This window comes from Notechis scutatus, chromosome 1, assembly GCF_049901735.1.
Source record: "Notechis scutatus isolate UNSWTSFEM ecotype Mainland chromosome 1, rNotScu1.2, whole genome shotgun sequence".
Taxonomy (NCBI): domain Eukaryota; kingdom Metazoa; phylum Chordata; class Lepidosauria; order Squamata; family Elapidae; genus Notechis; species Notechis scutatus.
In genome coordinates this window covers 48905933-48933642 of record NC_142009.1, presented here as the reverse complement: position 1 = coordinate 48933642, position 27710 = coordinate 48905933, and the positions used below count along the sequence as shown (strand labels likewise).

Genomic DNA, 27710 nt, shown 5'->3' with positions numbered 1-27710 from the left:
GGCACAGAGATAAAAGGTGTGTCTTTACCAATTACTCACACATACCCTTTATGACTGCATTTCTACAATGCACTCTTCTTAGTCCTGAGTATGAACACTATCCAGAAACTGTTTGGAGTAAGTAAACAGGTGAGAGATGCTTCAATAATGCAACACCAATATTACAAGCACTGCTGATAGGTTCCTGGTTCAAAGAGGTTGATAATGATCTAAAAAGCCATACATAGCTGGGGCTTAAGTTGTGTAATGAACTCTCTCTCCAAATAGAATCTGCTTCTGCTATCCAAGCAATCCAAGAAAAATGCTGCGAATCCCCTTTAAAAGAATTAGGGGATAGAAACTTGGAAGTTGTGGTAACTATTCCATCTGTAGAATTCTCTCTCTTCTACCCTGAGATCTAGATGTCCCCAACCTTGATTATATTTAAAATCCTCACAAAGTTCTTTCAATGACAGTTTGAAGAGTGAATAGTAAGTATATTTTAATTATTGATAAATTAAACTAATTATTTACAAATATTTCAATAAATTATTGTTTTAAATTATAAAGATATGGTAACTATTTTGGATGTGTTCGTGGTAAACAAACCATCTAAGGGTGTAATGTTTAAAAAGTGCAAAAATGAAGACAAACTGTTAAGTCATTAGACATTTTCCTTATTAAGTGTTTTGGAGAAAGAAAAACCTATATGGTAGCTATAGTTCTCAACAGCATCATTCTAATCCTAGGCTTTCTTCATGCTTGTTAATATTTCACTAAAACAATTTACATCAAATTCAGAAGCTTTTTATTGGATTTTTCTGATAAAATGAAACTTCACACACTGTGAGGTTACATACTACAACCAGTCTTTTGAGCACTCTGTTAGTCATATCATTACACTCAACTGAAATTGGTATCCCACTGAGATTTTCATAATGTGGACTTCGATACATGCCTCTCTGAAGGAAAGGCCACAATACTGATCAACGGTCATCATACCCAAAATAAGAAAAAAACCAAGCAGCAGTGGGCAATAAACTAATTTCATCATATTCATTTAATAGTTGTACCACGCCAGAATTTTTAAATGAAATGCCTAGCACCTCATTAGATAAATTGAAATTAGAGTGTTTTTTTACTAACTTTAAAAAGAAAACACTTTACAAAAGAAAAATGATTTAAAAAATGTTATTCAATGCTTTAGAGAACATACACAACTCAGAAAGAGGTATTTTGCTGTTTGCAAATATTCTCAATACTAAAAATATTTATATACAAGGGTCTGATTCTTCTTTAAGAACTTCTCTGCTATTATTTGGCTAATCAGAAAAATGACCAAGGACAACAGATGATAAAGTTGCATTCTGCATGCAATTTGGATATTCCAACACATCCTTTCACTTTAATGAATGGTTATGCCTTCGTCCTAGTTTGGTTAGGTTCTTTGCAACTTCAATATGGCTCTTTATTGATAAAATGTCACCAATTATTTTGCCCTTCTTAAAGGAGTTGTCAATTATCATCATAGTGGAACAATTTCAACTCCTCATGCATCAAGATGTTCTTTCATGCTTCACCCTGAGCTTGTATTTGGTGCTTTAAGGAGCAAGATGACTGAATAAGCTGACAGACTTATTGGTCCTTATTTAACAGCTTTTTCACTAAAAAGTAGAGTTCAAGAAATCAAGAAGTTCTGCCCGGTTCCGATCTCGCTGAAAAAAAAAAGAAGAAGCAGTCATTAAAAACCTAATTTTACGTGATCAGAAATCCATTTTGCAGATCATTTTCAAAAACTATTCCCAATAAATTGTACCCCCATTAACTATTTTCAAATTATTCTGCTGCCCAGTTATTCATAGGTTCATAACTTTTAACTGCTGCATGTAAGGAATAAATTAAGCTAAGAAGCTTTAATAAATACAATGACTTTGCATCTAGGGTAGCAAGGGCAAATTAGTACTCCTAAAATTGTATGCACTTATATAATGTTTCAGATTAAAAACTGGAAATGATATACAACCAGCATAGATTTAATAAACAAACACTGGGAAATTTAGTATATTTGATCTCATCTCCTAACAAAGGAGAGGGAAACTGAATTTGTGCCAAGGACCAGTTTCTCTCATTCCACATGTGGGCCATATGGAAGTTTTCAACAGAGGGTGCTCCTTGAGTCTTGAACAAGAACCTCCCTGCCTCTTCCCCACTCCCACTCCCCATAGGAAGGGAAGGGAAATTATTATTCTATACCTTTTTGGAAAAACACCTCCATTTCTGTCCTTCTGTACAGAATAATGTGCAAGAAATGCTACTCTGGAAGACTTCCTCTGGGGGAAGCTTCTATAGACACAATGTGGAGGCTCTACTCCTGCTCTGTAATGAGGTCTCTAGACAAGCCTGGCAGAACTTCTGTAGGACTGTTCAGATCTTTTAAAGTGGAGTTTCAGCAGCAAGAGAATTAAAAGTACCCTTTCCTTTGTCGCCCTCCCCCCTGTTGCCAGCCAATCAAGACAAAAAAAAAAGCTACAAAACAGACAGAAGATATTAGAAACACCAATCAAGCAGAACACAGCAAACTCCAAGACCAATAAACACAGACCAAGACTTCCAACCAATCAGGATGAAGAAAAAAAACCATTCTGGCAAAGCATAGGCTAGCACCAAATTTAAAACAGAAATGGCTGTGAAAGTCTGACTCACAGACGAACACAACACACAAGCCTGATGATGGCAGATGAGATTCTGCCGAAACGTTGCTACAACTTTAAAAGCACAACTATAATGACATGGGAAAATACCCGAACAAAGCTGAATACCATACATATACACACACACATGCACACACACACACACACACACACACATATATTTGATCTCATCAAGATTTAAAAGGCAAGATTCTTGCCTATTTTTGAAGTAGCCCAATTACATAGGACTGATCTTTATTTTTCAGAGGTCATTATTTTCCAAATTTAAACGTGCTGAAGTTCGAATATATTAGATGGAACATATAAGAAACACTTATAAGAAATTATCTATATTTTAGGATAATTACTGAATGATTGAACACCCTAAATGCTAATGCATTATAAATACAGGTAACACCATTTTAAAACATTTAAAAATTTATTTTTTAAATATTAAACATATTGATGTGAAACAGTACCTCTTTATCCTTTTTACTCTTCTTTATTTTCATCTTAATTTTCTTTCCTGTGATCATACTGTAGTTATGATTCTTCTTTTTATCTTTGAAATACTAAAACAATACAAAATTGTGGTCTATAAATAAAATGTACATTTTATATTACATCAGTAAGGACTTATAAATTATATTTCCTGTTTTGGTGTCACAACAATCCAAGGAAGTGTGAATTTGTGCTGAATAAAACTTAATTAAAAGAACAAGAAACCAAAGCTACCCTATGTTTCCCAAACAAAAGAATACTGTTCCCACGGAAACAACTTAAAAAAGAGGGAAGATTTTTTCCCCCTCATAGGAACAGGCTCCTCCTGCTATTTTTGTTTAGTTGCTTGTCCTTAGGCAAATTTCAAATAAATTTGAGAAATGGAAAGTAAAGCATATTAAGCAATAAGCATGGGATATCTATCTATCTATCTATCTATCTATCTATCTATCTATCTATCTATCTATCTATCTATCTATCTATCTCTCTCTCTCTCTCCCTCCCTCTCCCTCTCTTTTTTCATTTTATTGGCTTAGTTAGCCAATAGAGAGTAATGGTATTTATAGGGCCATGACTTTTCTTGAAAGAATGAAATTGTAACATAAAGCCACAATTTACTAAAAAGTATATTTTAGCTTTTTTCCTCTTCCTATTAGCCTGAAACACACAGTGCTAGCAAATATGGTCACCATTAGGAAAGCCTTCTGGCATGTAAATTAATCCAATAAAAATAATGATTTCTGCTCACAAATTGAGTTGTTTTCAGGGTGGATAAAAATTGATGTTTTTAAAAAAATAAAAAAATGGATTTTTAAAATTTAAATTGGATTGTTTTGATTTAAATCTGATTTTTTTTATTTTTATCATATTTATTTTAATAAAATGCTATTTAAGTAAAAAATTCTCTCTCTCTCTCTCTCTCTCACACACACAAAACCTTCATTGGGATGAAATCTCTACTTTAGAAGTTCATTGAAGGACTTTGCGTCAATCATTACTGCTAATTAGTTTTGAAAGCTAAAAGGGGATCGATCGGAGATTCAAATATGCCACCCTTGATTATTTGAAGAAATATGCCAGAAAAGAAAATATAAGGAAACAAAGAAGAAAAGATATCCATGAAATAACATAATATTAAGATACAATCTGAAAATTACAGAAATCAAAATCATTCCATTCACTTTTCACAAATGGTCTAATTCTGAGAAGAGGGTTGCATTCAGTTTTTGCACTTACTTTAGAAAGCTGTACAGGACTTGATTTCTCTTTCTTTCTCTTCTTTTCTTTCTTTCTTTTCACCTTCTCTTTTTTCCTTTTCTAATAAAAAATAAACAGATAGAAAATTTGATTATGTGTCATCATTTTTTACTCTTCACAACCACATACAGTATTTATTTTTTCCCTTGACAATCTGACCCTAACCTGGCCCTTCAACTCTTCAAACGATGCATTCCTTGTCACTCAACTGACTCCATCCACCTTGCTTCTGGTGGCACTCTTCTCTTTCTTTCGACTTTTCCAAGCATCAGAGTCTTCTCCAGAGAATGGGTCTCTACATACTGTCTCTGACATAGGATAATCTGAGCCTGTTCGTTTGTGCCTTGAGTGAGAACCCTGGGTTGATTTGTTCCAATAATCTGTTTGCTTTCTTGGTTGTCCATAATATTCTCAGTAATCTTCTCAAACACTAGCACTAATACTCTTCCAATTCTGCTTCTTCAAAGTCCAACTTTTGCTTCCATAGAGATTATCATTGCTTATCCATTTGGTTTTCTTGGAAAAATACAGGAGCCTTCACAGCCTTCTCCTATGCTGTATGAGTTGATTTCTTTTCTATTGTCATGAAAGTGATAATCTGCCTCTAGCATTTGTTTTTATATTGCTGTTCCTCATTATAGGTGCTTGCTTCTTTGCTTGGGCAGTCTTTCAGGCCTTGAGTGACCCTACTGTATTCCTGGCAAACTCTCCCAATGTTTGTGACTCAACCCTTCAGGAACACCTCTGCCATGATGAAGCAGTGCATCAGGACTTGGGTGGGGAGAAACCTGACAATTACCCTGGCCCAAAATCTAAGTGCCTATCACCAGCGTATAGCAATTTAGATGTTTTCCTCAATTAAAGAAAAAAGGCAACTTGACTGTGAGAATAATATTGTTAATATAAAGTTTATATTAGAAAGGGACCATGGAAAACTCAAACATATTCACATAAGTTCTAGAGTTATTGTATGAATTAATAGATCCATTTTCTCATCCTATCATGACACCACAGGGTATAGTGGTTAAGGTGAAGAAATGGTCCCAGGGAGATTCAAATTGACCCTCAATCAAGGGCACCCCTGATGATTTATCAAATATTTGGAAGTTACCTTGGAAGTCTTCTTGTTCAACCTATAGCCGAGACCAGGAATTCTCAGACTATTCCAGGTAAATAACTTTTCTTTGAAAACCTCAAAGGATAGAGCACTCCTGGATTCCAGGAGTCAGGTGATCAGGAAATTCCTCCTTATTTCCAGTTTGAATCTCCAAAAAATTTATTCCAAAGTATTAAAACTTCCGCTCACTGATTCTTGACCTACCTTCGGGCACTAAGAATAAATTCACATTCTCCTTCCTGTGACAGTCTTCAAGTATCATGTCTTCCCTTAGACCTGCCTCCTCCAAGTTTAAATTAAAGCTCTCTTTCATTCTTCCCAGTCTTTGCAAAGTACAAGCCTGCCTGTACACGGTGCAGGTTTTCATAATGACAATGTTCTTCAAGGCCAGCAGTTCACCTCTAGAATCTTTCATTCCTTCTTTAAGCTAAAACCTTTAGTTGAATTTATCGATGGAAACATCATCTTTACTCCAAATTGTTTTGCTTTCCTGCCTAGTTTCTTGTAGTCCCTTGATATTCTGCCCAGGCTCCTTCTGGCATTGTGATTTGTTCCAAAATGAGAAAGAACAAAGGATAAGTGGCTTTGAACCAGTCAGCCCAACCTGTTTCACAGGATTGTTGTTATGGGAAAAAAAATAGAAGACAACAATATGCATGCTACCTGAACAAAAATAATATAAATTTAAATAATATAAATTAACTACGGGAATGAAGTTTTTAAATCTCACAGTCTGAAAGAAATAATATGATGAGTTTGGTGCTCAACATCTTCCCAGACAAACTTTTTTAACTGTGACCTAGGAATGAAAGGTAACTTTTAAAATAATATTCATAACATATGAAACTTCCTTTGTCTCTCACGATACATTGTATCAAAAAACTCTTCTAGAGGCATTGACAAATACTGTCAATGCTAGATGCTTATCACAAAAGGCACACAACTCATATACGTGAATATCTTTGGTCAACATAATTGAGATACCGACTGAATATTGAGATACTGTTCCCATCAATTTGGTTATGCAAGTACATCACTGGGTCAAATGAAAAGCAAATAACCATCAAAAGACCAATAACTATAGCAGTAGCAATAGCACTTAGACTTATGTACCGCTTTATAGTGTTTTTACAGTATATTGTAAGCAGCTTTCATAGACAGCATATTGTCCCCAACAATCTGGGCCCTCATTTTACTGACCTTGGAAGGATGAAAGGCTGAGTCAATCTTGAGCCAGTCAGGATTGAACTCCTGGCAGTAGGCATATTAGCCTGCAATGAATTTTAACCACTGTCCCACCAGGGCTCAAAGAGACCAAACTGATGATCACAGCTTTTTTGGGTGGTGGTGATGGTGGTGGGTAAGCCTGCCCCATTCATATTGTCAATATCTGTTAAGGGGGAGTTGCTTTAAAGCAGCATGATTAATACTTGGGTGCCAAAGTAGAAATGATAATTTTGATATAATTAATAATGATGTAACAGCTTTTCCTTTATAATGTGAATCATAGTTCACTTCACTGCTGTATTTTTACTTAATATTTTTAGTAATTTTAGTTTTACCTTTTTGTTGTGTTTTTCCTTTTTCCTCTTCTTAGCTTTTACTTTTGAAGAATCTAAGCATTAAAAATGTAACAAATGCATATTAAGTCTTGAACAACATTGAATAGATTTTTGTCACTAAAATTGAGATACAATTTTTTTCAGGAAATATGGATATTAATACATAGGTGCTTGCCATGTACTTTTTATTTTATTTTTATCTTTGATAATTTATAAAATTATGATTTGTTTAGAACAAATCTGGGTAATGTAGGATCAGTGATTAACATAATTTGGTCCCCTGTTTATATGGATTTTTTTATTTGAGGTTTGGTACATCTGTATGTTTATGTGTAAAATGAAAACTTTAATAAATAAATAAATAAATAAATAAATAAATAAATAAATAAATAAATAAATATAATGTATGTATGTATGTATGTATGTATGTATGTATACACACACACACACACACGTTTCGGCGAGGTCCCATTCGCCATCCTCAGGCTGGTGCTTTCGGCTTCATGCCAGTGCAAGCAGCATGAAGCCGAAAGCACTAGCCTGAGGATGGTGAGTGGGACCTCGCCGAAACGTCACCAAGATACTCTTAATCTTACGCGGGAAAAGACCCGAACACACCTAGACCTACATACCTGTACCCGTGAAAATCTACAAAAACAAATATACATATATATACATATACATATACATATACATATATATACATATACATATACATATACATATACACATACACATATATATATATATATATATATATATATATATATATATATATATATATATATGTATGTATGTATGTATGTATGTATGTATATATGTTGGGCCAGGAGTGGGGAGATCCAGATTCAAATCCTTACTCAGCTATAGAAACTTAATTGCTGCAATTTAGCTAGCCATTATTTTTAAGTTTACCCTACCTCATAGATTTCTTCTTATGGAAAAGAATTACTGAAGGAATTATTATGCACACTGCCCCAAGCTCCTGAAGGGGAGGGGAGGCATGATGTAAATTTTTTAAAAACCCACACAATAATTTTGGTCTATTCTGTGATATGTGAAGGAGTGGGCTGCATATACAGGTATTCCCTAACTCTGTCATTCCAACTAGCTAAAGAATGACACATTACTATGAAATTCACTCCCATAATGATTTGCTGAAACTGTTTCACCAATTAGAAGTAATTATTATCTTAGGGTAATGGATTGGATTATTGCTCCCCAAGGATATAATCTTGGAAAATGCTGCTTATGTCACTGAGGGTTAGGTTGGAGTTCCCCAACCTTGCTAGGTTGATGATTTTATGGGAGGGGCAAGTGCATGTGCATTTGTTCACCACATTATAAAAAAGATGTTGAGACTCTAGAAAAAGTACAGAGAAGAGCAACCAGGATGATTAGGGGACTGGAGGCTAAAACATACAACGAACAGTTTCAGGAACTGGGCTTGGCTAGTCTAGTAAAGAGAAGGACCAGGGAAGACATGATAGCAGTCTTCCAATATTTGAGGGGCTGCCACAGAGAGGAAGGGGTCAATCTATTTTCTAAAGCTCCTGTAGGCCAGACAAGGAATAATGGATGGAAACTGAACAAGGAGAGATTTAACCTGGAAATAAGGAGAAACTTTCTGACAGTGAGAACAATCAACCAATGGAAAGGCTTGCCCTCGGCAGTTGTGGGAGCGCCATCACTTGAGACTTTCAAGAAGAGATTGGATTGCCATTTGTCAGAAATGGTGTAGGGCAGGGGTCCCCAACCACCGGTCCGCGGACCGCTACCGGTCCGTGGAACAAATCCTACCGGGCCGCTGGTTTGCTGGGCGCCGCCATCTTGTTTTGATGAAAAAAGTGCTTCCGGTGAGCTTTTCCGGGTAGAAAGCTCACCGGAAGCACTTTTTCATCAAAACAAGATGGCGGCACCCAGCTGATGCCGGTACCGGGCCTTCCAACTCTGATTATCTGTTATTATCTGAATCCCATACAGTCATTGCCATCCTTGGAAGAATGTAAAGAACTACTACAACTCCACTCACCCACCCATCTTCCTCTGAGCTCTTCCCTTTTGGCTGCCTGGCTTCACGCTGCTGTCTTGCCTGCTGTTGTGATTTCCACATCGTTGAAGCACTACCAGCTGGACCTTTTCTTTTCTGCTGCCTTCTTTCACATGCTTGCTAGTCCTTTTTCCTTTTGCTGGCCAGAACCTTCTTTCATGCTCACCTTCTTTTGCACTAGCATGAAGATCCCAGCTGTTAGTGGTGTATGAAGTACACCCACCTGAGTGTAGCTCTCAGCTACCACTGTAGGGTATTTTCACAGTGTCTACTCTGTGCGTAGCCAAGGTGGTGAACTCAGCAGAGGAGTGGCAAGCAAAGATGGCAGCCAGTTAGGGATGTGTGTATGTGTGGCAACAGCAGGACAGGTGACCATAAATGCAAGTGGGCCTAAATGTTGTTCATATGGCTGTGGGATCACTGCAGTAGCCAGGACTTTGAAGACCAGTCATAAATTTATGTTTTCAGTACCATAGTAACTTCTAACAGGGGCTAAATAAATGGACGTTTATGGAGGACCATCTGTCTTTACTCCTGCTAGATCAATAATTGTAATTGACTATATAACATCTAAAGGCAGCATCTAAAGAATGAATTTCATAACTCACAACACAATCCTACCTCTGCTACTTGAACTGCTTCTGCTTTGCGAGGCAGAAGACCTGGAAGAAGACCTGGAAGAGGAGGATGTAGAAGAACTAGAAGATGTAGAGGAAGAGATGGAGGAGGATCTGCTTCTGCTTCGCTTCCGTTTCCTTTTACTTTCCTCTAAGGAAACAGAAAGGACAGGAAGATGGATGAGGGTTTCCCTTTTCACATGCTGAGTAACATTAGTGTTAGATACCCCTTTAAATGCTTATCAGCTATCTTTAGTACTGAATGACTGAAATATACATTAAGTAATAGTTAAATAAAAATAAGCAAATAAACAAATGGATATATTTAGTACATTCTGCCTTTTTCCATCTAGAATACAAGCACAGAATAGTGATTGATATACAATATATCTAGATCCTATTTTTAAAAAGTATTACACTTTAATCACTCATCAATTATAGACAACACACGGTACATTAAAACATTAAAACAAATCAAAGGAAAACAGTAACGCCAATATTAAAAGCTGTATTACTACCTTATCTGAACTAGACTAAGTTAGCTTCAGCAAGACAAATACTTCCAGACAATAATTGTCTGGCAGACATCAACATTACTTCATCTTGCAATCACAATTACATTTAAAATAAATTGAGCTTATTTTTGAATGTCAGAGGTTTGAAAATGGAAAATTGGTTCCACACTATCAACTTTGGTTCTACATTATGAACTTTGGTAGGTTTTTTTTTTATTACTAAAAGTTCCATCTGTAGTGTTTACCTTGTACCAGAATCAAAATTCTAATATATTTATTGACACTACTCTTACAGGGACAACAATCATTCTTACCTCTGACTTTTGTTTTCTCTTGTGATGTTGCACACCGCGTCTCATCTTTTGCTTCATGGTGGTCATCCATATCTGTGAGATATTATATAAATCATATAATCACACAGTTGCAAATGTTGTTTTTCCTAAAGAAATGAAAATGACCTGTTAACTTCCACTGCCTATTTCTAATACCAATACACTCTGTTACTGAATTATAATCTGTAGAGACTCTTTAAAGGCCAGTTCCAACATAACTCTTTTGTAATTCTTGTGTAACAACACTAATTATTCTAACAGCCCATCAGTGCACTTGGTTGTAAGTCCTGACTCCACAGTTGCTTTAAATTTATGACTATCTTTTCATAATACAATAAATCACAAGCTAACCAATTACATTTTAGGCTATACATACACAATTTGGTTAACTTACAATTTAGTGTGTCATGAGAACTCAAACTGGGTTAATGCAATAACCCAGTGACACATATGCACATGTAATCTAATTCTTCAAAGTGATAATCAACTACATAGGCTTCTTTATAGGATAAATCTGCTATCATAATAAAATATGCAATTTAAAGAGAAGGCTTCTGAAAAGTGGCTTTGTATTGCATAAAGTGATTTGGCATGAATCTTTAATAAGAGTTTATAAAAATTCACAGTAGCACAAATTAAATGCCCCTTAATATACTACACTTTGTCCCAATTTTTGGAAGTTATTCCATACATAAGCCAAATACTTCTAGATCAACTCTATAACTTCTACCAGATGTACATTGGTTGTCTATACTTACGTTTTATCTCACAATGGTTTTGTTACTACCATAATTTGTTAAGTTCACAAAAGTGGTTGAAATTATATGACATCAAACCATAAATTAATCAACCACATTAATGAATTGTGTTGTGGGAACTTATTTTGAATGGCAATGCCAAGTACCTCCAATAGCCATATCAATCTATCATAGCAAATCAAAACAGAAGTATCAAGAACCCTAGTCCTTAAGGAGTAGTTTTTTTCATTAAAGGCTAAGACATAAAGGCTCCACAGACATAAAGGCGCCAGAGTTGCCACATTCCTAAAGTATTGCCTTTAGTCTTATTTGATGAATCAATTAATCAATTAATACATATGCTACTTTATGAACATTTTGCATTACATTTTATGAAGAATCATCTATAGAAATGTTCAGTTAAATATTAAATAAGTAAAAGACCCATTATACAGTATACAAAAATTACGATTTTGTCAGATTTCTGATTGAAATCAGAAAATTCACTAAGCAATAAATTAACCAATTTTAGTTGAATATTGTAGAAACCCAGTCTGTATATTTCACTACGTTTCACTGTGTCCTATGAAGGCAGAAAATGATGCAGCAAACCGAATATATACAAGCAAGGTAAGCACCAAATATTTTTTTTAAACAGCAAATCATAACCGTTTATAGCGTAATAAATCTCTTTAAGGTATTATGAATCTCCGCTATTTTTCCTCTTTTTTCTTTTAAAGGAAAAAAATTATCCCCAATGCAGGTGCATAGAAAAGTCGATTAAATCTCTGTCTTCGATAACAAGCTACATGCAAGTATCAGCGTGGTCGTGGCAAACGCGGCGAATTCATTTCACGCGGGGCGTCTCTAAAGGCTCCGGGTTACAGGAGACGTTTGTGCGATCTCTCTCCCTACCCAGGCTTTTTTCCTCGCAACCAGTCTCTCGGGTTTATTTGTACTCGGGTTTATTTGCACTCGGATTTATTTGCACTCCTGTCGCCCTTTCAATCAGGAAGACGGTGTTCGTAATATTTAGGGATTAGGATTGCGAATGATGCATTACGCGTCCCCAGAACTAGGCAATAACACCGAGTCTCGCACGAACTTGATCCAGCAGTCCAGAGAAGCCCACCTACAACTTCACCTCCGGCTATTCTCAGGAGGGGGTTTCTGGCACACAGCTGGAAGCGAACGCGGCGGCGGCGGCGACGATTTACGGGAAACAGCCGCCGCGGCCCCGTGATCTCCAGGAACCCGGAACCACAATGTTGAGCTCTGCCGCCTGCCGAGGCCAGGCCGGCGCCCACATCCCGGAAATGATTGTAAGCGAATACCGTGTGGCTACGCGTCCCGCCGCCTCTTGGCAGTTTCGAACGAAGCGCGTAGGCAGAGAAGGGAGCGGGAGGCGTTTGCTTTCGTCCTAAGCAGCTTGGCCTGGGCTTGCAGGAGGTGGCGAACCACAAACTATTGTTACTCTTCCCACCCATCTTTAAGGCTCGCTTATGATTAGTAGGGTTCAGTGTCTTATGAATTCAGGAAACTGCGTTTGACTAAACCAGTTAAGCTAGCAATAAATCAGGGGCAATGGGATTACAGGCCGGGTGTAGAGAAGCACTGCATTGCCATCTCTAGCAGGGTTTGGCATAAAAACTTGGTTCCATGTTTTAGCACAAGGTTACTGTAAATAATCTTCAAATTCGTGACTACGCATGGGATGCAATCTCCGATTTGCAATAAATGGACTCTAGAGAAAATCGTGCGGATCTGTATCTTGAAAGCACTAAAAATTAATGGGTATGTTACTGAAAATGGATTATACTTGCAGGCAAAAATGATCTAAATTAGGACAGTAATTTCAAATGGGTTCCGCTTAAACATTGGAATGATGTATGCATTAAATCTACTTTTGCATTATGCTATGGAAAATATGACTATTATGAAGGATCTGACTTGAAGGATCAGATTGGAAGTAATGAAATCTGAAGGCACCAGAAAATGTATTAATTTTTTCCATTCTTCATAGTTAATTGAGTTTGGCTTCAAATGATGCAGAGAACAGAGAATATAGAGTAAATAGAGATTTGGTTTATTTCAAAACAATCATTTTGTTAATATCTAATGGTCAACCCGAATGTGATGGGCTGGAGGTATGCTGTTGCACTGAGAAGCAGTGGTACATCAAGAGACCTGAAGAATCAGTTGAACTCATTTCCCTGGAGAAGATCTATCTATGTGGTCCTAAGAGTCAACACTGACATTAAAGCTTTCTAAGGTATTAAACTGAAAAAGTAATAGAGCATAATAATCACAATATCAGATTTTGCTGGATGTTCATAATTCACTGAACTATTAACATGTTTTATTAAAACAACATTTTAAAAGTACAAAAAACACAGAAGTCTTAAAACGGTACAAAAAAGCTTGGTAGACCACAGAGCAGCTTTCATAGATTTGAAAGAATACAGAGCACATAAGTGTTCAGTCTAATGTTTTATAATGGGTATTCTCATAATGCCTCAAGATCAGTCAAATCTACCATTACTTTCAGAAAGAGTGTATCATCTTTGATGTAGGTATTTTTTGCATTTTCCAACACAGAGTGTGCAACAAACCGAGGACACCCAGAAGCCACATTCATTTCTCCTTCTGGCCTTTTGAAGCTGCTGTTGTTAGGATCAGCTTTGAAAGTTTCACATATATGTTTTTTCCTTCCACTTTGGTCCAAAAGCATAAGTGTAACCTTTTGCTTGAAAGGCCATGATAATAATGAATCAAATTCTCCTCTCATCACTACAAAGTACAATGAAACATGAGTTCCCCGTCCTGAGCCATCTCCATTTAAATATGCTCTGGCAGATAATCTATATCCACAGTGGCTGGTATAAAAAGGTTGACTACATAAGGAGAGGTTGTGCCCTTCTATAGCTTGCTTCTTCTTAATTTTATAGTCCATAATTTTCCAGATCAATTTTCCATTGTAACTTGCTCCTTCCAAAATCTTGAACCGTTCTTCATTTTTGTCAAGTTGTGTCCCGTGCATTCTGAAGACAGTATCTTGTTGGGTAGCCAAGTCTTCTAAAACAACTAGAAGAGTAAGAGAGGTACACTTCAGGATTTGCTTTTTGTGGCTTTTGGGGGGATGGGGGCATGGGTGAGGTGAGAATGACATACAGACTTAGGAATCAGCATTTGTATTGCTTTAATATAAATGTTCCAAATTAATATCCCATTGTTTATATTGGTTATTTAGAATTCATCACAAAATTTTCTGTATAAAGAATATTTTTTGATACCCAATCTATTGATTGATTGAAACCAATTTTGTACTTAAAATGGGTAGTAAGTTAGCTTGTAATTTTTAATTACATATCGATATGACTGCTTTGCAACTTAAAATTGGTCCCCGTGAAAATTGCTTAAGTTGTAGAGTACAAACCCATATTTAGTGAAAAAGAAATCAGTAAAGGTAAACTCAAATGCAACGTTATCAGATTTTACTGAGCCAAAGTTTACTTAATTTTATTTACTGAATAAGCTATATGTGGAGTCACAGAAGATAAGAGTGGTCATATAAAATGTTTAAATAAAACTTGACTGGCAAAATCGCAAGCTGTGGGTTGAATCTGCAGTGGTTGGGTTCAAATAGCACACAAATAACAAATGAACCAAGCAGTGTTTTCACTCCAGAAGAAACATGTTGAAAGCAGATGATTAGTAGGCCACTAACTAGCCATGACAACTCAGAGTGGTCACAATTAGTGTTTCCACCACACAGAGGAAAACAAGGAGGAATGATCAAGGGTGAAGACATTAGGGGGTCTTTAGTGCAGGAACTGAAAAACGATGTCATTACTACCCTGTTGCAAAGGACACCAAGAGAAGAAGTGCTGCTCTTAGTCACAAGAGTCATTTGTTCCTGCTATTCTTTCTCCTCCCCCTCGCCTCCAATATCCTACATGTAAATTGAGCGAGGATAGGATAGGGTGTCTTCTTTTATTAGCTGTCTATCCCCAATCTCTACAGGAGCTCAAAGGGAATATCTAGCAGTTTTTCCCATAACAACACTCTTGGTTGGGTTGGACTGATCCCAAACGGGTGTTTAAGTGAATTAATATATAGTTAACTGATATACTCATTATAAAGAAGATGGCACATCCCATTTTGGCTTTTTTGAGCTTTGATTTAAGATATACTAAAGTGGATCCCTCATCTACAGACAGATCAATATTACACAATCAGACAACAAAAACTTGAAGAACTGGGAATTGTCCCTGACAAAAGCAAAAGTTTGAGAGCTGTTATCTGCATAATCCGCTTTACTGACGTCTACATGGGGTTGCCAACCAGATCTATGAGAAAATCCAATAATACCTAGACGTTGATCATATGATTCAAGAAGAGCAACTTTCTGCTTTAGGTTATCAATGGTGTCCAGTAATGTTCTCAGGTCCAGTTTGCTTTGCTGCTGATTTGTCTTTTGTACCAGCTGTCTTAACTGTGTTTCCAGGAAGGTATTTTTATCAATGTGAATGGCCAAAGTCTTCAGTTGTATTGTTGATGGGAGGGTAAGAGGAGGAACATAATTTTAAAATAAAATGAAAATACAGCAACTGCCATTATTTAATATTTTATTAAACCTTCAATGAATATATTAGGAACAAAATTTCTTTTTGGAATCTTTCCAAATAATTTTTTTCAGCAGAAAAAAATAGTCAACGTTTTCCATGAGCTTTGTTCAAAATGTTAACTACTTGAAAATAAAAATTCTCTATACCTCAGAAGAGAGAATGTAGTAGAAATTTTATTTGTATTAGTATTCTGCATAATAAAATTCAAGATGGTGAAAGTGTAGTGTTCCATACCTGAACTCTTACAGATAGCGTGGTGATCTATGAATGTAATATCATATATGAGTTGAGTAGGTAGAAGTCTTAAATTCTAACTGCTCTAACTGTTGTATCCTCTACAATAGCACTGTAACATAGTAACAAGACTTCTTTCATACAACTTTTGGAGGCTTAAGAAAATTGAGCCTCCAGGTTTTCCTTTCTCATTTTTTTCTATAGCAGTTCCTATGGGATGCAGGCAGTTCATCTACTATTTGGTTCATTTTTGAAATTGTGACATTCTATAGGGGAATGAGATGCATAATTACTAATTTTTATTTATGACATAAAATTCAGACATATAAAATTCCATCTCAGTTAATAAGAGATGACTAGGATATTTGAGTATGATAAAAACACAAATTGGTAAAATATAGTACATTAATAAAGCATTACTAACATTAAAAACTGTTTTCAGAATGTAAATATATAATAAAAACAAAATAAATTTAAAAAAACTAATGCATCAACTATAGCAAAGCTAAAATCTCCTCACAAAAAGATTCTCACTGATTTTCCATTGAGGTAAGGAAGGTGCTAGGAAAGGAGAATTATTTTACCTGAGTGCTTGCCAGCAGATTGCTGTTTTTGCAAAATAACTGTGATAATTGTCTGAATTCTCTCTCACAATTTTTAATCATATCTGATAGTTGCAAGATTTTTTTCTCTTTATATTTAAGGCTGTTATAAAGGTCAGAAATCTGCAAAGTGAAAGATTCAAAGTATCAGTGTAAACAATTAAAAACAACAGTTTTCTCACATATGTACCCCCACCCCAACCCACCAACAATACAGCCTAGAGTAAACTTCCCCAACTTATGCTCATCTTGGTTAGGAGCTGTATTCAAACATTTGCCTCAGTAGTCACACAAACAAACACAAAATATATACCACTTGGATCTGTTGGCTGTACCAAATAACAAGCCAACTACAAGGTGTCCTCGACTTAAAGAGTGTTTGCTTAGCGAGTATTCAAAGTTAAGACGGACCTCACAAAAGGTACTTATCACACACATGACTTTAACAACTGTAATTGCCAGACTCAATTACATTTGTAATTGGAGGACTACTTGTAATTCACATCTTTCTAGAAAAGTTCACCTGGGAGAGTAGTAACATCCCCTATGTTCTCTTTTTGACTGAAACAGGATATTCCACGTTCTTATACTTAACTGCCTTCCATTCTTACATTTTCCTGAATAGAATTATGACCATTTTGTCAAACTTAAACCACACCTTGTAGCTTTCTAAATCTGTAATCTTTTCCTAGATTGCTAATTGCCTAGCAATGTTTCTGGAACTAAATGCCTGGAAAAAGGACTGGATTTGGATCCTGAGTCAGAAGATACTCAGACCGTTCAATTACTATGCAAGGATATAACTTTCCACTTTCATGTATTAATAGAATCTGCTGACTACTTTAATTTCCAGTCACATCTTGAAAAACTATATTGTCTAAAGTATTTGCTTTTAATTAAAAAACGGTTTTCTGATGTATGCTACAGGCACAGTAATTTTAATCAACAGAAAGTAGTTAATATAGATCTGAAGAATAAGGGGAATTCAGAAGTAGGAATTCCATGAATGCCCATCTGCCAAATTGTGTAAATGTCATAATTTCTGCATCGTAAGAGAAATTGAAATTAATATGTATTATGGCACTACACCTTTCAAAATCATTGCTAAAAATCATTCTAGTAATTGCATCTTTTTACATATCAGAAGAAACTTAAACCCTGATGACACACAACACTCATATTGTGTCAGAAAGAATTATCAAACACTAAGAAATATAACCTCATGAAGAGGAACTGAACAACAAGATTTAAATACATTACAAAAATGTGTAGCCCCATATGAATTATGTATAAAATATCTATATTTCTCCAAACAAAGGAAAAGGAATCTCTCCCCCATGCAAAAAAAAAGTGTTTGGGGGGATGTCAGTATAGAAAGATCTCTTGTCTTAATATGTTGTACAATATTTCATAAAATTCTGTCAAGATTCAATTAGTGTTAACTTACTAGCTAGTTACTTATTCACCCAGGTTGCCTTTTTCAGCAGGATCTATTTCTGCTCTTGATAAGCTTCAGTGCCAAACATTTGCTATAGTTCATAAAATATGAAAAAGTGGCAAATACTTCTATATCCCAAAAAGAATGGATTTTTAGCTTTTTCAGTGGCTTCTTAAAAAGCTATCCTAGATAGGCCAGCAGGTAAATTTGAGGTTGTTTTATTTTGACCAGTTATTATAGTCCTTTTGACCAGTTATTATTTTAATTCTGAGAGAGGCTTCCCTAGTCATCTTGGGAGTACCATTTTGTCAAGATAACTCAATCTAGTATCATGATACCCCACATTTAAATTATTGTGGATTTTCAGCTCAGTTCACTTATTTCAGTGAAGGTATAAGAAAACATCATCGTAGATAAAGCAGCCACATATCTCACTGTTTTAAAGAATAGTCATAGACTAGCCAACCATTACTATAAAGATAATTTATGCGTTTATCTTAGCCAACTAGTTAACATTCTTAAACCTTAACACAGAAGAGTTTTTTTCTGACCAATTAATTAATCTATAGTTCTTTAAAGCAAAACAGTATCTCCCTAAAGCAGTGATGGCTAACCTATGACACGCGTGTCACTCGTGACACACCGAGGCACTTTGACTAACACACCTGTTGGTGTGGGGAAAACCTGCACATTTAGAGGCTACCTGTGCTCTGCTCCAATCCCTGCTCCCTGCTTGTTGCGTGGAGGCGTTGTGTCACCGCTGCCGCAAGATCTTTGCAGCAGAGAAACAGTTTTAACCGCCATAAACTGAGGTTTGTCAGTTTCATTACCTCAGGAATGCTACAGGAGGAAAGGAGATCCATGAGGTTCACAGCCCTGTAAGGTGGCCTTCCGATCCCCACATCCTGCACCTGCAGCCCTGAGACCAGGGAGACGAGTTTCACAGCCCTGTGTGATCACCCCAGCCCAGTCCGTCATAAACCAAATTATTGATATTTCTTGAAGTGACACACGACCCGAGGAAGTCTACACTTTTTCCCGATTTTCGACACACCAAGCTGAAAAGGTTAGCCATCACTGCCCTAAAGTCTGCCTCTACTCTATTGAATCAATTTATTGTGTTGTCTTGTCCCATATAATAATTTCGGAACCTTGTTTTGATAACATCCCTGCTATTTATCTCCTGGAAGAAGAAATGAATGCTTTCTATTAGTAAGCCTCTCTTCTGACATAATCAGAAAAAAAGATGCTAAATTTTATTCAGAAGCAGTTGTTGAAGAATGTCAGTTTATGGCAGAATTGTTAATCTATTAATTTATATTGCTACTTGATATATATACTGTATATATAACTATTCTATCCTTTCATCATTAGTATTTCTTATATTTATTCTTACTTTATAATAGTTTTGGTCATTGGTCAAAACAAACTAACTATAGTGCTCCAAACTGGTCAGGCCAAAATCATTTATATCTTTTGGGCCAAGAACTTATAAAAATGGAATTTGTACTTTAAAAAAGATATTAAAAAATTCATCCACTGGAACACATTAGAATCTATTTCATCTTGCCAATAGTATCTATGTCCATCCTTTGGCCAAGGGAGAACCTTGAAAATTCTTGTTTCAAAAGAATTGTTACAATGATCTGAGGTTAATGTTAGTTTGTGTTATATGCTTCTGAGGAAACATGATGCAATCAACCTACAGGCATTCAATAGTTTAAATCTAATTAGTAGTGAGATGGGAAACCACTAAAAATGTCCCAAGTAAGATAAACTGAGAAAGTTAAATGCAAACGCACTAAAGCAAATTTACACATTGATGATGGTACTCCATGAGATGTGAAGTGATTTTAAAAACCTCATTCTACATCTATTCCCCAAACAGCTTTCATTTTTAAAAACAACTCTGGGGAATTTACAAGAATGTGAACTTTACCTGATCTTCCAGCTTTGTGTTTTTATCTACAATCTGTAGCATATGTTCTCTCAAGAAGATATTCTCATGTTCTAAAAGCTTGCTTCTTTTAACCTACAAAAATAGATGTGATCAGTACATTCTCAGCATGCTTTTAAAGTAATTAGGATTTTGGGGAAATCTTCAGTATTGCTCAAACTTCAAAGAGGACTGGAAAAATATTAACTGATTAACTGATTCCCTTTTGTGTTTTGGAAAATCTGCTTCTACTGTAATACCAATTATGTCTGTCTTATTGTGCAATACCTTTTTAGGACAGCCACACATTTTATATGGACAATCAATTTCCATTTCAGGGCATACCAAAACATGATCTTCTGCCTGTAAAAAATCACAGATTAAGGTAGGCATTAATGAAATATTTTGGTAGGAGAATGAGGGTTAATAAGCATAATTTTTACCAATATTCTATAAAAACTTTGGTCAAAATTAGACAATTTCCTAGGAATAAGGAAACTGTCTAATGATCATTTACAATTTCAATAATAACTTTAATACTAGGTGATATTTATGGAAATATAGAATTACTTTGCTAAGACTAAATACAATTATTTGCATACCAGATAAAAACTAGCAAAAGTAGGCATAATTATTAAAATATTGTATTATATTTTAAAATTATTTTCCTAATGAGCCAAAAATAATATTGTACCTCTTTCATCAGAATCATTTGCATGCAGCCATAGGGACAAATCCAGGGATAATTCGGGCAATCTACCTTCTCATGGGTCTGAAAATACATTGGAAGATGGTGATGATGACATTTAACAAGCACAACAAAGAGATTTGTCAGTTTGTGAAAATAGGTGGCATACAAATGATTGTAAATAAATGTTTATTTACCACTGCTTATTTAAAGTCCTAATAGAATCAATTACAGGCACAATCCACAAGGACAGTCCCTTAGGGCAGGGGTCCCCAACCACCGGGCCGCGGACCAAGACCGGGCCGCGGAACAAGTCTTACCGGGCCGCTGGTTGCTGGGCGCCGCCATCTTTTTTGATAAAAGTGCTTCGGTGAGCTTTTCCGGGTAGAAAGCCATTTCTACCCGGAAAAGCTCACCGCAAGCCTTGCTGCCGCTCTTTTTGATGAAAAGTGCTTCCGTGAGATCACCGGAAGCACTTTTCATCAAAAGATGGCGGCGCCCAGCTGATGCCGGTACCGGGCGCGGCATAAAAAAGGTTGGGGATCATTGCCTTAGGGGGATTATTGACATTATCGGAAGAAATACAGTTGAAAACTACTTTTTCCAAAAGTTCTATCTGTGGATATTGAACTTTCCTAAAGGACAATATCAGAATGCAGCAATGTGGAGTCTCCGTTCATGCTCCAGCCAATCAGCTATTTCCATTTCCTTCCCTCCCAAATATAGTTAGCATATAATGGTGATTGAGTGCATGCAAATTCCTCCCACCCTGCCCAAACACCTGCACAACCACAACACACCTCTAGTTTGATAGTGCATTGGACTATATAAAAAATAAGCTGTCAGAGAATTGATATCACAACTAATATATTAATGATAGACAATTTAAAACTGCTAATCTTTCATCATTATATCACTGTAATTGTCTGTGAGAATAAACTTTGGGACAGAAGAGCTGCAATAGTTAGACAAGTCAGTGGTTAGACAAGAGCTATCTCAGCCCACCAAAGGACCCTCAATAGTTCATAAGGGACCCTCAATAGTTCTCTGGAAAATAACAGTAAGGAAGGGGAAAAGAGCTTTCAGATTTGCAAAATTGATACCAGCCCTTCAAGATATCTTACACAAGAAACCAAAACCTTGAGTACTAACACTACCTTTATCATAAGATTAGAGTAACAGATGTTTAAAAGCACTTCTGATCTTCCAGGATTTTACTTACCAAAGAACTAGGGAGGGTCCCTTATAGCTACTGGTTTCTCTTGCTTTGATTTTCCTCCATTTTCTGCTGTCCTTAATTTGAAAATATGTTTAAACAACTAGCAATAAACTAATTGCTTATAAAGTACAAAACTGGTATCTGTTTCTAGTTTTTTTTAGAAATTACTCCATAAAAGTTGCAGATTGGAAAAAAACCAAGCATAAACTAAAAATGCTACTCTCCCAGCCTGAAATTACTGTACTGATTTGATACTTAAGAAACAGCAATACAAAAACATTTCAGGAAACTTCTGAGAAAGTTATGGCAACATGAACTAGTCTTTGAAGTTCTAATAAGGTCTGACACGGAAATGGTAGAATCTCACAGTCGGTAGCTCTTTAGCAGCCACTGAATTTCAACTAGTGTCAAAATGCTTCTAATTTGCATTTTCAAAATTATGTGGTTTATAGATGATAGCATAATCCAGAGTGCCTTCATTATTTTCAAGACTGTGAGATAAACTTTCTCCAATATAGTATCTTCTGGGTGTTTTCATATATAATTCATAGCATTATTAAAATAAAATTATAATGTGATTTAAAATACGCAATTTAAACATTTTAGATAAATCTAACCTTTAAATTAATTGATATCACAGGCTCTTTACAGTATTGGCACTGTTCTTTTCGAAAGTTACATTGCTGAATAAGGTGTTCTTTTAAATCCTTCAGAACAATTTTTTCATGACAGCCTTCATTAGTACACTGTACAGTTTCAAACAAACACTGTTGTAGGTGATCCTGTAAACAGAATAGTAGTATAATGCATTGTACAGTCTACCCACATTAGACAGATTACTATACTATGCAGAGAACGCAGCCATATCCTCTAGGTTTCTACTTACAAATTGTGACAAATCTTTCTCCCTCCAAGCAAACAAACCTCTTTTTTCTTGTCTCATGCTGCTGGTGATAAAAGTTGTGTTTGCATGAAATATCAAAGTCAAAAAATAGAAGCTTTTGAAGTTTTCAATAAAATAGTCCCAAAGTAAAACTATAACCACTTCCTAGTGCACTACAATTTTTTTTTTGCAGAGTTGGACAACTTCTTTTTAATTATTTTTTGAAGAAGCTGTTCTCAGTATAGAACTGATGGTACCTAATGATGTACACTTCTTCAGTTTATCAGTCCCCTCATTAATCACCTTCTTTTATATGCTGAAAAAACTAACTGTTAGCACCAGGTTAAACAAGTTTACTCCCTGTACAGAAAAGGCTTCCATATATATATATACTATATTTTCTACACTAATAAAACACTGTCATAAATTCAAAACAGACAGGAATTGCATGAATTTTGAAAGAACATTTTAGAATATGAACAGAATTAGAATCAGGAAAAAAATCATGCAGTAAATAGAAAACTTTAACAAGAGCAAAAGAAAAAAAGAAAAATTGCATAAAAGTGCAAGGAGACCATAACAGGCATAAAAAGAATTTTTACAAGAATACCACTAATACCATTAGGTTTATCCATAAAAATATCTGAATACATTTAGAATTAAGAAATGATTTAGGAAAATGATAATGGAGAACAGTAAAGTGATTGCACCTGAGCTACACATAAGTCTATACAATTGATGGAAGAACCATAATCATGCCTATACTGTCATATTTAGAAAGAGGCAGAGGAAGACATTCAGTCTTACAAACAATTTGGTCTAAGTGGTATTTATCAACTTCCTTTTTAAAAAAAGCAAAGTATTCAAAAATTCTCAAAGTATTGTCAGTTTTAAAAAAGAACACAGGATATTTTAAACTGTTCCACAGAACTCTAGGTTTCTGTGAGAACTTTAAGACATTCAATAAGAGATTAACAACAAATTCATTTGAATGCAGCTGATTTTCTATTATTAGAGTCTGCCTCTTGATCAGGAATTCTGGATTGTTTTTTTAACTTAACAGGTTCTGTATCCTGAAAAAGTTTGAAAACCCCTGTTGTATTCAGTGTATTTTAGACTTCTTTCATCATTTCAGATCTATGCGAATAAGAATGGTAGACATTGTTTTATATCAACTTTTGCAAAATAATTTTAAGTCAAATTCTTTTAAGCAAAATTGTATTCTTGCAAAAAACAGAAAGACAATAGAAATCCATGAAAATTCCTATATATGAAGGGCCAAAAATACAAGGATCCCTTAAGAATTTTTATTAGGATTGGTAACTTTTAAAATGTTCATATGTGACATTAATTTATAGCAAATTCCTAGATAGCAACAATTGCTGACAATACCAAATTATTTACAGGAAGAAAGGACAAATTTCTCCTCACTACTACGTTTTCTTGATGCTTCCTCTATCTCAGCTTAACTTTTTTTTTCTAAGCTAGAGAAGGTCCTATTCTAGCAAAACTTTAGGTTGCAGCCACACATATTTGGGGCAGGGGTCTATGGGAAAAGCTGATATATTTCTGCATGCTAATGTCCCATTTATTTTTTTAAATTTGGGGTAGGGAACCTAATGGGCCTCAGGGAAGATGTCCTGGGCAGCTAATTACCTTCCCTTCTATCTGCAGAGTCAAAGGAGTTTCTGCATCCTGAAATTACCGTAGAAGCCATTTGTTCCCAAACCAGATCCCTATTCTGCTCTGTTTAGCATGCATGTCTTGCTCAAACCAATTGTGAGTAAAAACTAGGAGGAACAGTGGAGTGCTATTCTTGACCATTATCTCACTATATTTTATATATGCAGTTTGTTACCCAGTCAGGAGAGCATAGCTGCTCATTTGTAGAGCAAAACAAAGGCACTCTACAACAAATGGCATGAAGTTCCTGATTAACTCAATGACAAACATCTAGTTCAATAGAATAGATTTTAGAATGATGTAGCTTAAACCTTTATTTCAGCATTAGCTAGAGGGGGAAAAAATCTAGTCTTTGCATGTTCTTGAATAGTACGTTTGGAAGAATTTGTTTAGGCTATCAAACTAAACTGTGTGCATCTTGAGAATAAGTTAAAAAAAATTGCAATAAATAGAGAAAGAATTGCAGTTTCCTAACATTTGTTATTTTCTTTAAAAAAGTATTTGATAAAAAAGTGAAGAAAGATCGGCTTTCAGTTTCTATGAGCATTTATTTTCAACTTGTTTGACATTATAATACTGGAATACAAACCTGGTATCGCCCTAGACATAACTTTGCAGCGCAGGCGGGTGAATTTTTACAAAATACTTGCAAATTGAGTACTTCTCTTTTGCAGCAATTATCTTTGAAAACCTTAAATTTAAAAGAAAAGTATGGTTTTGATATACACACAAGCAAAAAAAAAAGTAATTCGTGACAATTCTTTGCCTTTAAGAAACAGCCTGGCAAACTTACTTATTACATTTTATATATTAATTATGTGCCTTTTATACAGATGATAATACTCTCTCTGACAACTGCAACATTACATGAGGAATGAAGAAAATGGGAATGAAATAGATTATTAAGATAAGATGTTCCTGTATGGAAATAATGCTAATTATAAGTCTCAGAACAATCTTTATATCATGTTTGAAAATACTATTTAGCAAGGATCATTTTCAATTTTTTATATTTCTTTTTCATTTGGTTTAAATTTCCCTTATTTTGATTAGAAATTTCCATTTAGCAGTACATTAAAAAAACTAAATAGATTGCTCCAAATAGCATGATACTGATTATATGAATATGAATATAAGAATAAAGTCATATAAACAATTTTTCTTACCTCTTGAAGTTTTATTATTTCATTGTCGATAGGACATGTAGATACTGTATTTAAATCTCTATAAGGACAGAAACAAATTTTCGTTGGTTACAGACTTGAAATTTTTGTATTTATATTTTGTATTTATTATTTTTATGTTGTTGGTGCATAAAAATAGTAACATAACATCTATTTTGCATTGTTAGTTTGCAATATAGGGTATATTTCATGAGAATAGCTTTATCTATATATCCATATATCTATATCTATAGAGACAGATATCCTTACAAAATGAGGTTTCTCTAGTTTTAAAATGCTACTGTGGGAAGTTCAAAGATACAGACAGTTTTCCACATGATCTGAGTGAGATAGTATCACTACCAGGTGAGTATGAGTATGAGCTGTTTATTCAGCAAAATAAAGGGAAGAAAAGATGCAGGTGAGGCCAGTATCTCTAGACATGATTCTACATAGCTTTATCTTCACACGTTCATTAGTAACACCCTAATTAGCTAATGTCACTTTGAGATAACAGCTACCACCTACATGCTCATTTCTTTTATAAGATATACCCAGAAGCTTCTGGATATTTCAGAAAAAGAAAACAGCAAACTTCTATTGAAAACCTAGTGGATCAAAATGAGACTTTTAACAAGACAGATTGGGAGTTTTGAAAAATATATATCTATTTTTGTAAAGATATGACACAAAGCCACACTTGATTCAATCATTGTAATGTTTTTGTGCTCTTAAAGTCACATATTATTTCAACTACTGAAAAAAAAAAAAACTTCACAGGAAAATACAGCTATTTAAGATCTTACAGCTTTGCTGGCTGAGGAATTCTGGGAGTTGAAGTCCACAAGTCTTAAAATTATTAAGGTTGGAGAAATGTTATAGAATATATAGCCTATATATTCCAAATATACCTGAAATTCATTTATTTTAGGCAGCACATAAGACTGCTGGAATTCTAGAGCACCCCCAGAAGAGCAAAATTAAATGAGCATCCTTTTAAAGTTCTGGGTTACCCTTGCACATTCTATAAAATCACAAATGGTATAGTTGTTATGAAGGGAACAGTGACAACATTGATTTGCACAAATATTGTAAGAAAATGAAGCCATTCATACCTCAAAGAAACAATGCAATGCTGGCAAAATCTATGTCCACATCCTGTCTGGTGCGGATTATGGAGGACTAGGTGACAGCGTGTACATTTGTATCGTTCATCTAAGATTTCCACAAACTGATAGTTGACATTGGGGTCAAATTCTAGAGAAACTGCATTTGAGGAGTTCTGTCGGATGTACAGATTTGGTAACTGGCCTGCAAGATCTTCAGAGGCCATGGGCTTTAACTATGAATAAAATCATGAAGAGAAATATAATACTTGAGTGGTAATGTTACTTTTCCCTCTCTTTTTGTCTCAACACTAAGAAATTTCTCCTGATCCTTACCTTAAATTTGGTAAGGAAATTAAAATGTTACAAAATGCCAGTAATTTGTCTACAAATCAAAACACTGAGTGTAAACAGTTGCAATGCCAGGCAATAGTAAAACAAAAGACAAAGAATAGGAAGAAGATTACGAAGTATCAAGATCTGAAAATTGAAATTTGTGGATTATGGCATAAATTAGTTGTGGTGGTCCCGGTGGTTTTTGGCACACTGGACTTTTTGGTAAAAAAAAGTTTAGAACAACACTGTGTATTGACAACATTTTCTTTTTCTTTTCTTTTTTTTATAAAACAAGTTTTATTAATTTTTAAACACACAAATTATCATTATTCATTACATGTTTAAACCTTTTTCCCTTGTAAATTTAACAAGTCAGATAAATTATGATTCTGTTTTTAAACCATTTCCATATAATATACCAAAACCTCTTATTCAAT

At 35.2% G+C, this 27710-nt stretch overlaps 2 protein-coding genes across 7 annotated transcripts in view; both read right to left on the bottom strand.

Moving 5' to 3' along the window:
* Nucleotides 1–770: 770 nt before the first annotated feature.
* LOC113422300 (uncharacterized) lies at nt 771–12613 on the bottom strand. Its single transcript, XM_087963451.1, has 7 exons — nt 12463–12613; nt 10603–10674; nt 9778–9924; nt 7107–7159; nt 4407–4487; nt 3149–3241; nt 771–1694 (listed from the first exon to the last, which is right to left on the bottom strand). Exons 2-7 carry the CDS (start codon nt 10670–10672, stop codon nt 1644–1646), a joined length of 495 nt encoding a protein of 164 aa, XP_087819577.1. The 5' UTR covers nt 10673–10674; nt 12463–12613; the 3' UTR covers nt 771–1643.
* Nucleotides 12614–13675: 1062 nt separating this feature from the next.
* The window catches only part of TRAF5 (TNF receptor associated factor 5), a 22437-nt gene continuing 8402 nt past the window's right edge, over nt 13676–27710 (bottom strand). For 3 of the 6 annotated variants that reach the window (XM_026683041.2, XM_087963391.1, XM_087963372.1), the window contains 10 exons: nt 26947–27173; nt 25835–25892; nt 25258–25359; nt 22720–22884; nt 20890–20967; nt 20484–20558; nt 20199–20291; nt 16804–16944; nt 15729–15897; nt 13676–14441 (listed from right to left, as the gene is read on the bottom strand). In XM_026683041.2, coding sequence (XP_026538826.2) covers nt 13864–14441; nt 15729–15897; nt 16804–16944; nt 20199–20291; nt 20484–20558; nt 20890–20967; nt 22720–22884; nt 25258–25359; nt 25835–25892; nt 26947–27164 — 1677 coding nt within the window. In that variant the 5' untranslated portion in view covers nt 27165–27173 and the 3' untranslated portion in view covers nt 13676–13863. The remainder of the gene's footprint in view (nt 14442–15728; nt 15898–16803; nt 16945–20198; nt 20292–20483; nt 20559–20889; nt 20968–22719; nt 22885–25257; nt 25360–25834; nt 25893–26946; nt 27174–27710) is intronic. The other 3 variants (XM_087963407.1, XM_087963415.1, XM_087963402.1) reach the window with 1 other exon arrangement.

Bases quoted from the DNA above. Each gene is read 5' to 3' on its own strand.
- LOC113422300 (XM_087963451.1), bottom strand. From the start codon at position 10,672: ATGGATGACCACCATGAAGCAAAAGATGAGACGCGGTGTGCAACATCA. The intron at 9,925-10,602 runs GTAAGAATGATT...CTGTTTCCTTAG, and splicing joins AGAGAAAACAAAAGTCAGAG to AGGAAAGTAAAAGGAAACGG. The intron at 3,242-4,406 runs GTAAGTGCAAAA...GTATTGTTTTAG, and splicing joins GTCCTGTACAGCTTTCTAAA to TATTTCAAAGATAAAAAGAA.